General features: G+C 43.1%; 1 protein-coding gene across 6 annotated transcripts in view; it reads left to right on the top strand.

Moving 5' to 3' along the window:
• SZT2 (SZT2 subunit of KICSTOR complex) overlaps window positions 1–13,282 on the top strand; it is a 484,798-nt gene that overhangs the window by 196,488 nt on the left and 275,028 nt on the right. For all 6 annotated transcript variants that reach the window (XM_030207429.1, XM_030207428.1, XM_030207430.1 and 3 more), the window contains exons 26-27: window positions 3,996–4,108; window positions 9,060–9,315. In XM_030207429.1, the coding sequence (XP_030063289.1) occupies window positions 3,996–4,108; window positions 9,060–9,315 (369 nt within the window). The remainder of the gene's footprint in view (window positions 1–3,995; window positions 4,109–9,059; window positions 9,316–13,282) is intronic.

Genomic DNA, 13,282 nt, shown 5'->3' with positions numbered 1-13,282 from the left:
GATACAGTGGAATTAGAAAATAAATCTAATTTATCTGAAATCTCCGATAAAATAAATACTGGTATGACCACCCTAACCTCTTGGGCTAACGCTTTCAAGATGAAATTAAGCAAAGTGAAAACACAGTGCCTAGTCCTTTGTTCTCAATACTCTCCACTCCTCCCAACTACTCTCAGCACCCCAGATGTTAAACTCTCCATATCCGACAACCTAAAAATTCTTGGAGTAACGATAGATAGCCATTTACCTTTCGATAACCACTCTAAGTCCATCTTCGAAAAAAATGTTCAATATGATGTGGATATTGAAACGAGTGAAATCATATCTTACCTTGGTTACTTTCCGGAACCTGGTACAATCCAGTTATTACCCACATAGAGTATTGTAACAGTGTTTTCTTAGGATTCAAGACCCAAATCCTAAAAAACTTCAGACTGCCCAGAACACATAAGTACATAAGCACTGCCACGCTGGGAAAAGATCAAAGGTCCATCAAGCCCAGCACTCCGTCTCCGACAGCGGCCAATCCAGGCCCCAAGAACCTGGCAAATCCCCAAAATTTAATAACGATCAATGGACCTTTCCTTCAGGAATCTATCCAGACCCCCTTTAAACTCAGCAAGGCCAGCTGCCGTCACTACCTTCTCCAGCAATGAGTTCCAGAGTATAACCACGCGCTGAGTAAAGAAAAACTTTCTCCAATTTGTTTTAAACCTACCACATTCTAATTTCATCTTGTGTCCCCTGGTTCTATTATTGTTAGAAAGCGTAAACAAACGCTTCACATCTGTCCACTCTACCCCACTCATTATTTTGTACACCTCTTATCATATCACCCCCTCAGCCGCCTTTTCTCCAGGCTAAAGAGTCCTAGCCTTCTTAACCTCTCCTCATAAGGTAGTCATCCCATCCCTTTTATCATTTTCGTCGCCCTTCTCTGCACCTTCTCCAATTCCTTTATATCTTTTTTGAGATGAAGCGACCAGAACTGAACACAATACTCCAGGTGCGGTCAAGATTTGAAAGTGCATCACCTCTTTGAGAGAAACTCCATTTGCTCCCCATCAGAGAAAGAATAAACTTCAAAGTCCATACAGTGATTCATAAGATCATATACAGAGAATCCCCTAGCTACATGAACAACTTGATCGACCTCCCAACCAGAAACAGATCAATGTCCTCACGTACTTACCTTAATTTACACCTTCCCCACTGCAAAGGAATTAAATATAAAACCTCCTATGCATCCAGTTTCTCATTTTTGGGCAGCCAGGTTTGGAACGCTTTACCAAGATCCATCTGAACAATTAACGAATATCTACCCTTTCCGAAAAATGTTAGACACATCTCTTCAAGCAAGCTTATCCTAACAACCCAACTTAACATTATAGCCCACCCACACAACTCCTGCTCTGAAGATGATTATACCTTAAACCATGTCTCCCAACTCCTTATCCCCAGTCTTCTCGTCTCCATGTTCCCTACACCATACCCCTCCCAATCTCTTTCCTTTTGTCTATCTTGCCTTGTTTACCTTTCCATGTTCAATTCACTGATTCTTAAACCTAACTATTACTATGTTTATTTTAGTTTGTAATATTCTCCTTATAATACTTTATAATTCTATTTACTATGTAAGCCGCATTGAACCTGCTGTGTGTGGGAAAGCGTGGGGTACAAGTGTAATAAATAAATAAATACAGAGAAGGACGACGAAAATGATAAAGGGGATGGGATGACTTTCCTATGAGGAAAGGCTAAAGTGGCTAGGGCTCTTCAACTTGGAGAAAAGACAGCTGAGGGGAAATGATGAATGGAGTGGAACGGGTAGACGTGAATCGTTTGTTTACTTTTTCCAAAAATACTAGGACTAGGGGGCATGCAATGAAGCTACAAAGTAGTAAATTTAATATGAATCGGAGAAAATGTTTGTTCACTCAACTTGTAATTAAGCTCTGGAATTCGTTGCCAGAGAATGTGGTAAAGGCGGTTAGCTTAGTGGGGTTTAAAAAAGGTCTGGGCGGCTTCCTAAAGGAAAAGTCCATAGACCATTATGAAATTGACTTGGGGAAAATCCACTGCTTATTTCTGGGATAAGCGTTATAAAATGTATTGAACCTTTTTGGGATCTTGCCAGGCATTTATGATCTTGATTGGCCACTGTTGGAAACAGGATGCTGGGCTTGATGGACCTTTGGTCTTTCCCAGTATGACAATACTTATCAAACATATAAATGGCAAGTGACCGACTCACCTGCAAATGCGCAGTAGAGACTTCCCTCTCTGTCCCGCCCTCGCGTCAAAATGTGTTGATGTCAGAGAGGGAAATGGAGTCAGATGCTGCCGCTGGAGCCTGGGAACGAACATCGTGCACACCACCTTCCCCCCCATGCCCGCCGCCGCTCCCGCCCCCCTCCGTATCGGGCCCCCTGCACTGACCTGACAGCGCCTCTCACCTCCGTGTGGAAGCGCTGCAGGCAGCAGCTGAGTGATCTGCTGCTGCCTGCAGCGCTTTCACACGGAGGTGAGAGGCGCTGTCAGGTCAGTGCAGGGGGCCCAGCACAGAGGGGGGAGGGAGCAGCGGCGAGGAGGGTAGCTGGAAATCTCGCCCGTTTTAACGGGCTTAACGGCTACTGTACTTATACTGACTACCAAGTTTAGACTAACCCATCTGTAGTCCAGATCTTCTCCTTACATCAGTGAAAAGGAGTCAGATATGCTCATCTCCAGTCCTCCATGATCAGGGGCGGCCTGACCATTAGGCCACCTGAGACAGGGCCCTCAGGTGGCACTCTTTAGGAGCAGCATCTCGGGGGTGGGGGGGGTGGCTTTGCGGGTTTTTATCTGTTCACGGTGACTAGTCATGCCCGGCATCGGCAACAATTTACAAACTCTGCCCTGCCGCCGGCGGCATTTGCCTCTTCCCTTTACGACGGCTGCCTGAAGTAACTTCCTGTTTTGCTCATGCAGCCGCAGTAAAGGGTAGAGGCAGATGCTGGCAGCTGCAGGGCAGCATATGGGAATCGCTGCTAGGTTTGGAAAGTCACTGTCACCAGGTAAAATGCCGGGGGGGGGGGGGGGGAAGCGGCATCTTGGCCCAGGTGGGGGGAGGTGGCATGCAAGCTCTGCCTCAGTCGACATCTTGCCTTGGGCCACACCTGTCCCAACTCAATAAGAGCATTAAAAGGCAGTTGTTAGCTGGATGGGAACATCTAGAAGTAGGAAAGCAGTGGGCATAACTGAAAGCAGCTATTTTAAGGGCAACAAACAGTAATTAAATGTAGGAGAAAAAGACGGCTGCTTTGGTAAGGAAAAAGATTATTCTTCATAAATTACAATAGATGATAGAAACAGGAAGTCGACAATATCTGGAATAGCTGATTTGGAAAGCAAGGTGCAATTGGAAGAAAAAATAGCCAATACTGTACAATGAACATTTTCTTTTAGATATTAGTGATAGGATAAAGTGAAGAAGTGGCATTGTGAGACTGAAAGGTGAAGGGGAGGAATATGTGGCATCTGAGAAGGATAAGGCAGAATTGCAGTGGGACTTGAACACAGTTCCCCAAGTTCTCAGCCCATTAGGCTACTTCTTTACTTCTCCAGCCTCAACTGGTGAGAAGCGTCTGTCTTATTCACTGGAAACTAAGCAAATATTATAACACTGGGTCCAAGAGGGAAACTAGAACCAAAGCCCTACAGAACTGTAGAAAATAACAAAATTATGATCACTTGGGACATTTCTAGACCAACCATAAAAACTTAGAAATGCAGGAATAAAGTGAAAGGAAGAAAGCCTGAAGAATAATAATGCTATGCCAAGTGATCATTCTGTTCTGTGTGTCAGACAGGATAAAAAGATAACGTAACACAATATCTTATTGTCCGCTATCTACCTTTCGGTGAACCGTTGAGATAATGATTATAGCATTGTCTTAGGGAAATGCTTTTCAGGAGCTGGCAGACAATTCTAACAATGTTGCATTCCTTTGCAGGTCCCAGTTTCTTGAGCGCCCCTCTGCTGTCTCATGGATGGAACATAGGCAGAAGGGGCTGGTGAATTACTGCACAGTGCTACAAGAGCACTACCATCAGTGCTATGTGAAAGGTAGTTACAGAGACGTGATCTGTGAGCCCATATTCAAAAGTAGGGACAGATTTCGGTGCCTGAGTATGTAAAATTAGGCTACACCGAAGGAGCAGAGGTGGCTGAAAGGAAGGAAGGAAGGACAACCAGCAGGTATCGCCAATTGCTCTTTACTATGAAGATCAGCCGACGGGGCATCAAGGGTCTGTCAGCATAAAAATAAACTTTCAACTTATACAAGGGTTGTTAAGAAACATATTAAAATAATATACATATAAAATATAATTAAAACCATTGCCAAAACTTGTAACAAAAGTATAATTACATTAAAACAAAAGAACAATTAGGAAATATAGTCCATCAAAAAAACAAAAAACGAATAAGAAAATGATGGAAAAAATTGTATTTACCACACACATTCATAAGAGTAGCCATACTGGGTCAGACCAATGGTCCGTCCAGCCCAGTATCCCGTTTCCAAACAATGGCCAAGCCAGGTCACAACTACCTGACAGAAACCCAATTATTAGCAACATTCCATGCTACCAATCCTGGGGCAAGCAGCTGCCTCCCCATGTCTGTCTCAGTAGCAAACTTTGTTATTATTGTAATTCTATCTTTGGTGGTTTGCCAAATTCTTAGATGAAGGAACTTTGTACTTTACATAATTTCACTGCCTGTTTCCTTTGCTCAGCCAAAAGATTGGATCATGTCACCCCGTTATTCCTCCGTCTCCACTTCCTACCGTTTCCTTACAGGGGTTTTTTCAAGATCCTCTGTTTAGTTCATAGAGCCTATTACACTCGTTTCCCTGCCTTCCTCTCTACCCTGAGCATTCCTTATACTCTTTCTTGGTTCCTTCACTCCTTAGGTTCTCATTGATTAGGTCCTCCCCACTCCCAAGAAGGCCCAGCTAGAATCGACTAGGCATGCTGCTTTTTATTTTTTAGGACCAAAACTTTGGAATGATCTCCCACAATCCATCCACGCCGAACCCTCTTTTATGACTTTTAAATCTTTAAGACTTTTATTAATTTTTTCCAAACTTTTGGGATTCGGCATCAGTAATTTCTCTATCTTAGGTGTGTTTGTTCGTGATTTGTGTGTTAATGGAATTCTTTTCTGTTTTTGGTTTTCTGTTATTTTAGGTGTATTGTAAACTGCCCTGACCTACACGTTCAGAAAGGGCGGTATAGCAAATTTTAATAAACATAAACAAACACATACTATGGTACATAAATACATAACTATTGCCATATTCGGACAGACCAAAGGTCCATCAAGCCCAGCATCCTCTTTCCAACAGTGGCCAATCCAGGTCACAAATACCTGGCAAGATCCCAAAAAAGTACAAAACATTTTATGCTTCTTATCCCAGAAATAAGCAGTGGATTTTCCCTAAGTCCATTTTAATAATGGTCTATGGACTTTTCCTTTAGGAAGCAGTCCAAACCTTTTTTAAACTCCGCTATGCTAACCGCCTTTACCACATTCTCTGGCAACTAATTCCAGAGTTTGATTACACATTGAGTGAAGACAATGTTTCTCAGATTCGTTTTAAATTTACTACATTGTAGCTTCATCGCATGTCCCCTAGTCCTAGTATTTTTGGAAAGCGTGAACAGACGCTTCACATCTACCCATTCAACTCCACTCATTATTTTATAGACCTCTATCATATCTCCCCCTCAGCCGCCTTTTCTCCAAGCTGAAGAGCCCTAGCCACTTTAGCCTTTCCTCATAGGGAAGTCGTCCCATCCCCTTTATCATTTTTGTCGCCCTTCTCTGCACCTTTTCTAATTCCACTCTAAATCCACTCCTACCCTAGCTAAGATAATATTCAAGCACCTTTCTAACCTCATTTGCAACTTTCTTTAATCCCTTATATTCTTACTCCTGTTACTATATGTTCCATCTTTGTTTACACTCTGTGCTGTCTATTCTGTATTGTGCTGATACTTTGTACTGTTGTTTTGAATATTTTTACTGCTGAAATTATCTATTGCTTATATTTGATTTATTCTTGCAGTACACAGCCTTGAGTGAATTCCTTCAAAAAGGTAGTAAATAAATCCTAATAAACTGCTCTGTTTCAATCCCATTCAAACAATGTAAATAAACCTCTCCAGCCACCCAGCACTTCTTAGCTTCCTTCTCATCCTTTACCATAAACAACAAAGCCTTATGATCAGTCCAAGATAGTTTCTCCTCAGCCACATCTAGAATAACTAAAAAAAGACAACAATGAGTAAAAATATGACCCTTCTCATGCGTAGTAATCCGTACCCATTGAATCAAATCCAAAGAATGATAAATAAAACTCCTGCACTCTACGATCACCTGGCCTATCCGTGAATATTAAAATCACCCTGGATAATAAATATCAGTGTAATTGAATCAATGTAATCTCTAACAACTGTTAAATGAAAGCCACATTGAACCGAAATTGTGGGATATAAGTATGAATAAATAAATAAAATCCCAGAATATGCTGCCCCCAATTCTACAATTCTGTGATTTTATATGCAGCCTGTAATGCTTTTTAATTAGTTCATTCCTATCTTTTTAAGATTCTTGCCGTTTGAAATGTGTCCACATAGGGGTAGGTTTCGGCTCTTGTTTTTAAGCCTGTGTATACAATTTGTTTTGTTAGTTGTGAAATTTGCTCATACAGGTGCAGTGTTGTAAGTTACCACCAAGCAACATACAATTAATGATGGTGTAATATGAGGGAGAAGGTTCCTATTTAATTTACAAAAGATCAAGAATTCTTGGCATTAATGTTATATCTAGTTCCTATAGTAGTATTGCAAGAGCAATTTTTTCTGTGTTTCCTTTTGGAGGGGCACTTTATATTCCATCTTAGATCATCTTTTGGTGATATCTCCTCCTTGTCTTCCCTTCCTTTCAGCCACCTATGCTCCTTTGATACAGTTTACATGTGCAAAGGGTTTCGTCCTGTTACTTTCTTTTATCAAAAATTAGGCAGCAACATTAATAAACATCTAAATTTTGGTGTTTAAAAGCAGTTGGGCTGAGTGATGGGTTCAGGTCTGTGGAATGAAGTTAGGTTCTCGGCGCTGGTTTACAGGGATAGGGGCCTAAAATTAGGCAAGTGTTTTGCAGGCTTTAATATTTATTTGTTACATTTGTATCCCACATTTTCCCACCTATGTGCAAGCTCAATGTGGCTAACATAGTACAGTAGAGGCGATCGCCAATACCGGTATGAACAAATAGAAAGTCAGGTTATGGCAGAGTAATGATCAGTGTGATAGATACATTGGGGGTCATAAGGAGGAAGAGTTGGGTTAAGTCCAGTACGAACTTTTATATTGTTGTGTTACGGAGTTAAGGCATTTAGGCCCCTAAAATTGGATACATTTCCAACCCAAATCTTAAGAAGGCCTCGAAATAACAACTTAGAGTACATTTCTCCGTGTGATCAAGTTGTTGTAATGACCGCGTACACAAAAGTGCTGTTACTATTTATGGGGTGAGGATTATAAAAGGAGCTAGTTGGGTTATTAGAAGTTAGAAAAAGTCTTTCTTATCCTGGTACATTTATGCCACTCTTCCAGCAGATGGAGACAAAGGACCACACTTTTCAGTGTTGACATCTCTTCTCTTTCCAGTGTTCTGTCTCAGTATACCTGAAGGCTGCCACCCTGGTGGTCTAGTAGATTCTTCTGGATGAGAAATATCCCGTCTTTCCTGCCCGCTGCCGGCGCTGACCCTCCTGCAGCCACATCTTCTTTAAACTGGCTTCTGAGACTTCCAGCGGTGGCCTCGCAAAACTTCAGCGGAAGTCTCGCCAGCCATATTTAAAGAGCTATGTGGCTGCAAGAGGGTCAGCATCGGCAGCAGGTAGGAAAGACACGGGATATTTCCCATCCAGAAGAATCCACTAGACCACCAGGGTGGCTGCCTTCAGGTATGTGCCGGGACCTCGTGGCTCGGGGGAGGGAGAGCCCAACAGGGAGCGGGAGGGAGCACAAGCCCTGCCTGAACAACAGTAGCTGGCTCGCAAAATGTTTTAAAAAAAATGTAACAACCGGTTCTTGCGAGCCGGCTCCAGCACACCACTGAGTGAACTGTATTTTTGATGTGTGCAGAGTGGACCTAATTAAGGTAATTGAAATTTTCCTTATTTATAGAATTTTGGCAGTAAAATTTAAGAGCGCCACAAAACTGTACTTTTTTTTGAAATGACATTAGAAATATAGAAAGGGGAAGCAATTTTCAAAGAGACTGCTTAGTTGCAAATTATCTGAGCACTTTTAATAGGTGCTTTATAGAAGTGATGAAGTACAGTGATTATGTACAAAGTGGAGGGAACAGAATAGTGCATACAGGTTTGAAAATTGTTCTAAATAGGCTGCAGGAATGCTTCTTTGTAATTCGGCCAAATGTGTACCCACTATGGAAGCCTCATTTCGCAAAGGGGTGTTACAGCTACATTTACAAGAGAAACCAATTAAGGAGCCAAATTCTAAATCTCAGATTTTGTACTTTCGAAGATAATTTTTTAAGGCTAGAGAGAGAAATAGCCTTACTCGGTTTGTGAAAACCCAGGTCCAAATTAGCAGTTGGCTTATGCATGATTTGAAGGAGGTGTAGGTGTTAACAAGGACATATTTTGATTGTGTTTGTGTATTCTTGCAAGCTGCAAAGATCACACACAATTTGTCTACCCAGAAAATGGCCCCTTGAAATCCACTTGTGTAAGTAGCAACTTTTCTAAACTCACTGCATATTTCACCTGTTTAAAATCACCTCCTTTGCCACATTTAGTGTAACCTAGTGAATTCTTATTTGTATTTTCTTGAAAATGTGATGCATGAATTAACAACTCAGCTGTTCCCTATCTCTTCATGGCCTCCCGAATAACCCTTTCCTAATGTCTTCCCTATAATTCTCCTCCAACCTTTCATTTTTGCTGCCTCTCAGTCATTGCCCCCTTCTCTTCCAGCACTGTTTAAGAGCCTGCAGCAGTCTCAGAATGTCTCCTCCCAGGATCTGCTCACAGCCATGGATTACTGCGAGGAGCAGCTGCAGGAGATAGACATCACTTCCTTCCTGCAGATGCTGTGCAACCACATTCGCACCTTCCGGGAGAGCCAGGCCTATGGCTCACAAGCCGAAACTGCCAACTTCCACGTTGGTTCTGTGGAGAAAGGGGATGATGCAAGTGCCAAGAAGAGTGGTTATCTGCATTCTGAGTCAAGGTATGACTACTGTACAAAGGAGAAGCTCTCAGGCAACAGGCACCAGGGTATTGGGTGAGGATCGAAAGCAAGTTTAGATATTGTCACCAGGGCATGGTTCACTGAATGCAATAATTACCTGCATTTTGACTAACATCTAGGTGCAGGCATTTACACCAGTTGTGGAACTGGTGTAAGTGGTCATGCTTAAATATACATGCGTTTTCAGTCAGTTATGAGACTATTCTCTAAAGAAAAGTAGGCATTTACTTTTCTGATAGAATAGACATGAAATAAGACACCTGCTTACCTTCTTCTCCTTGACACCCTGTTACAGAATTACCCTCATTGTAGCAGACACAAGATAGATGCCAAAAGGCATTTTCAAAGATCTAAAAATGAAATCACTGCATGTATGTATCCGACTCACTTCTCTTTCTCTTTGGCTAGAATGTACTTTTACTCCTACTGGGTCAGGTGCTTGAATAGACATGTACTGATATGGTACATGTTGGCAGCCCATCCAATCTGCTTAGTTTTTCTTTTCTCTTTTTCTTTAATCTAATCTTTTGTGAAATAATCTGGGGTTTTTTTTCTGCAGAGCCAGAAGGTTACACTTTTCCTGGTCTCCTCTTAGCGCTGTTTCTTGAATTTTTGAGTGCCTTCCCATGCCGGCATTACATTTTCTTTTCTTATTTACCTCATATTTTTTTCCTTTAGTTACCTTCCCTGTAATTTTCTGAGTTTTATTGACCCTTAAGGATTTCTTTATTTTTCTTGCTGCTCTTTAGACCCGCTTAAGCCTGCACGTCAGCCTCAGTTTGAGTCTAGCCCCTTTTTGATCTCAAAATCAAGGAGTTTAGAGGAAGTGACGTCACCGAAGCTGATGGCTGCCTAGCGTTCTAGCTCCCGTTCCTCGACAACTACAAAAGCTATAAAAAGCTATCACCAACCTGTTTGGATCGGCCTGCAGTGTTCTCCGCTGCTCCTCATTGAATTTAAGATGAGTAAAGCGACTTCGGCGCGAGCTAAAGTGCAGGAGAAGGCAGCTGACGGCGGGCCGGCCAAAACCGCGAAGCGCCACAAGGTAATGGCGCCGGTCTCTCCTTCTGACTCTGACTCAGCGCTTTCACTAGCGGAATCGCGGAAACCGCATATTAAAAAAGGAATCTCAGGCGAACTTCGCCAGATCCTAAGCGGTATACAAGCTGATATAAATAAATCGAGGGATGAGATTTTGGAAAGAATGGAGTCGTTGAGCTCTGACCTCCGTGAGCTGGGGAACAGAGTTGAGGAGGTAGAAGCCAAGGTGGATGAGCACTCTGAATCCATACACTCAGTCGAAACCAACCTCCAAGCTTTAGATCAAAAACAAATAGATCTAACATATAAGCTTGATGATCTTGAAAACAGGGGAAGGAGAAATAATCTGAGATTCCGTGGAGTTCCTGAGGGTGGAGAAACAGAGGATGTTATTCAAATTGTACAGACACTGTGTGCCAGCTTGCTGGGGGCCGACGCTGAAGGGGTAAAGATTGAGATCGACAGAGCACATAGATCCCTGGGTCAGCGGCAGGAAAACAGAGCGCGGGACATTATCACCCGATTCCATAGGTATGAAACAAAGGAACAATTGCTTAACTGCGCCAGGAAAAAGTCTAACTTGGAATTTGGTGGGGCCACTGTGTCTGTCTATCAAGACTTATCACAGTTCACTCTGCAGCAAAGACGACTCATGAAGCCAGTTCTGGACATTTTGGCCAAGGAACAGATAACATATAGATGGGGCTTCCCCTTTTCCTTGATGTACTCACTTCAGGGGGTCAAGATGAGAGTGACGTCGATGATGGAAGCTTGGAAATCCCTGCATGGAGCAGGCCTGGTACAGACTAATAAACCGCCTGGCGCTTTGGCCCCAGCCACGAAGACAAAGCTTCAAAAGTGGCAGAGGATTCCTGCCACTCCTAAAAGAAATATTCCAAAAAGAAAAGTGGCTGTGGATGAAACCTGAACTTTACCAGAAGAAAAATGGCTGAAATTGATATCCTGGCTGGTAATGTTGCAAAGAGTTATTGGTGTTACTCTTTGTCTCAAGTTTGAATATGTTTTGTTTCTTGTTTATTAATGCTACCTTTAGCAAAAGTGAACTTTAATATTATAGTCAATGGAGGAAATGGTAATTAAGGATGTGAGGCTCCTTGTGAATGAAGTTGCATAAGTTACAAGATATTAAGAGGAGGGGAAATTTAAGGTTATGAACAATGGGCAGGGACCAATCATGAAGATGGGTAATTAAGGTTGCTCAATCTGGGTCCATAAAATTGGTGATGACATAGGTATTTGGGGGGGGAGGGGGGGCTGGGTTGCCTGAATGCTGGTGGGTTACTTCCTCGCTTCCCACTACTGGGACTTGATCCCGTTAGTTGGTGCTAGACATGGGGGGATGGGGGGGACATGGGTAGGGGGAGGGTCATCACTAGGGGGAGGGAGGGTTAGGGAGGGAAGGGAGCACAACTGGTATTGGATAGAACAAAGACATGAAGTGGATGGATCCCTCTTGGAGGGAGAGAAAGCTGATGTAATATCCCAGGCATGAATACAGACTTAAAAATCTTATCATATAATGTCAAGGGGCTGAATATGCCTCAGAAAAGACAGAAGTTTTTCAAAGAGATGCAGATGTTTAGGCCGCACATTGTATTGTTGCAGGAGACCCATCTCCGTAGGGCACATGAGAGGCTGTTAGCTCATCCAGAATACCCATGCTCCTTCTTTGCTTCCTCTGCTGATGACTCCAAAAAACGTGGGGTGGCAATTCTGTTCCACAAAACAATATCAGTCCAAGTAAAGAAAATTAGGCGGGACCCGGGAGGGCGTTTTTTACTTTTGCAAATTGTCCTGGATCAGGTGGATCTCACGCTTGCTTCGATTTACGCCCCTAATGAACATCAGGGGTCCTTTTACACTAAGGTGAAAAACACTCTGGCTGCATTTATTCGGGGTTCTTTGATTATGGGGGGTGATTTCAACGAGGTTATGGACCCCGGGTTGGATAGATCTGGGAACTCTCAACATCCAACGTCTAGGGACTCGGTGGCACTGGGCTCTTTGGTCCGTTCACTGGGCACCCTGGATGTATGGAGATTAACTCATATGACGACCAAAGACTACACTTTTTTTTCTCCTGTACACAACTCATACTCCCGGATCGATCATATCTTCCTCGACGTTACACTAGCAGAGGGGCCCGAAAGCTGAAATTGGCAACATTACATTTTCAGACCATGCCCCAGTTTGGGTAACCTTGTCGAGTATCAGAGCTGAGGCCAAAGATCAAAGATGGACACTTAACACAGACCTATTGCTGGAGGGGGAGGCTGTAGAGGGGTGTAGGAAGGTCCTGAAGGAGTATTTGGAGTTCAACATGGAATCGGGCCCCCCCCTTAGCGTGGTATGGGATGCTATGAAGGCAGTCTCAAGAGGGTATTTCATACAGTTAGCTAGTAGGCGAGCGAGGGTTCGGAGGGCCCAGCTGGCACAGTGCTTGGACAGGATTAGGATCCTAGAGGCACAGCATAAATCAGGTGGTTCCCCCTCTGTTCTGGAGGAGCTGCGTGGACAGAGGCTCCAGCTGGATACAATTTATTCTGACCAGCTAAGTTGGTTACAATCCAGAAACAAAGTCCGATCCTACGAGTTTACTAATAAGGCAGGTAGACTCCTGGCAATAAAGCTGCGTAGGCAAAGAGTGGACCGAACGGTCCCTCACATTAGGGACTCGAAAGGAGAGTTGTTGAACACCTCTGAGACCATAAGGAAACGCTTTAGTGAATTTTATCAGAAACTATATGCGCAGGAGACCAATCCACCTGAAAATGCTATCCTGGATTATCTGGCAGAGAGTGAACTGACCTCTATAACCAGCCAGCAGAGGGCAGCCCTAGATGCACCGGTAACTCCGGTTGAGGTCCAAAAAGCCATTCAACAT

This window comes from Microcaecilia unicolor, chromosome 6, assembly GCF_901765095.1.
Source record: "Microcaecilia unicolor chromosome 6, aMicUni1.1, whole genome shotgun sequence".
In the NCBI taxonomy this organism is placed as follows: Eukaryota; Metazoa; Chordata; class Amphibia; order Gymnophiona; family Siphonopidae; genus Microcaecilia; species Microcaecilia unicolor.
This window is presented reverse-complemented; position numbering and strand designations above follow the sequence as displayed.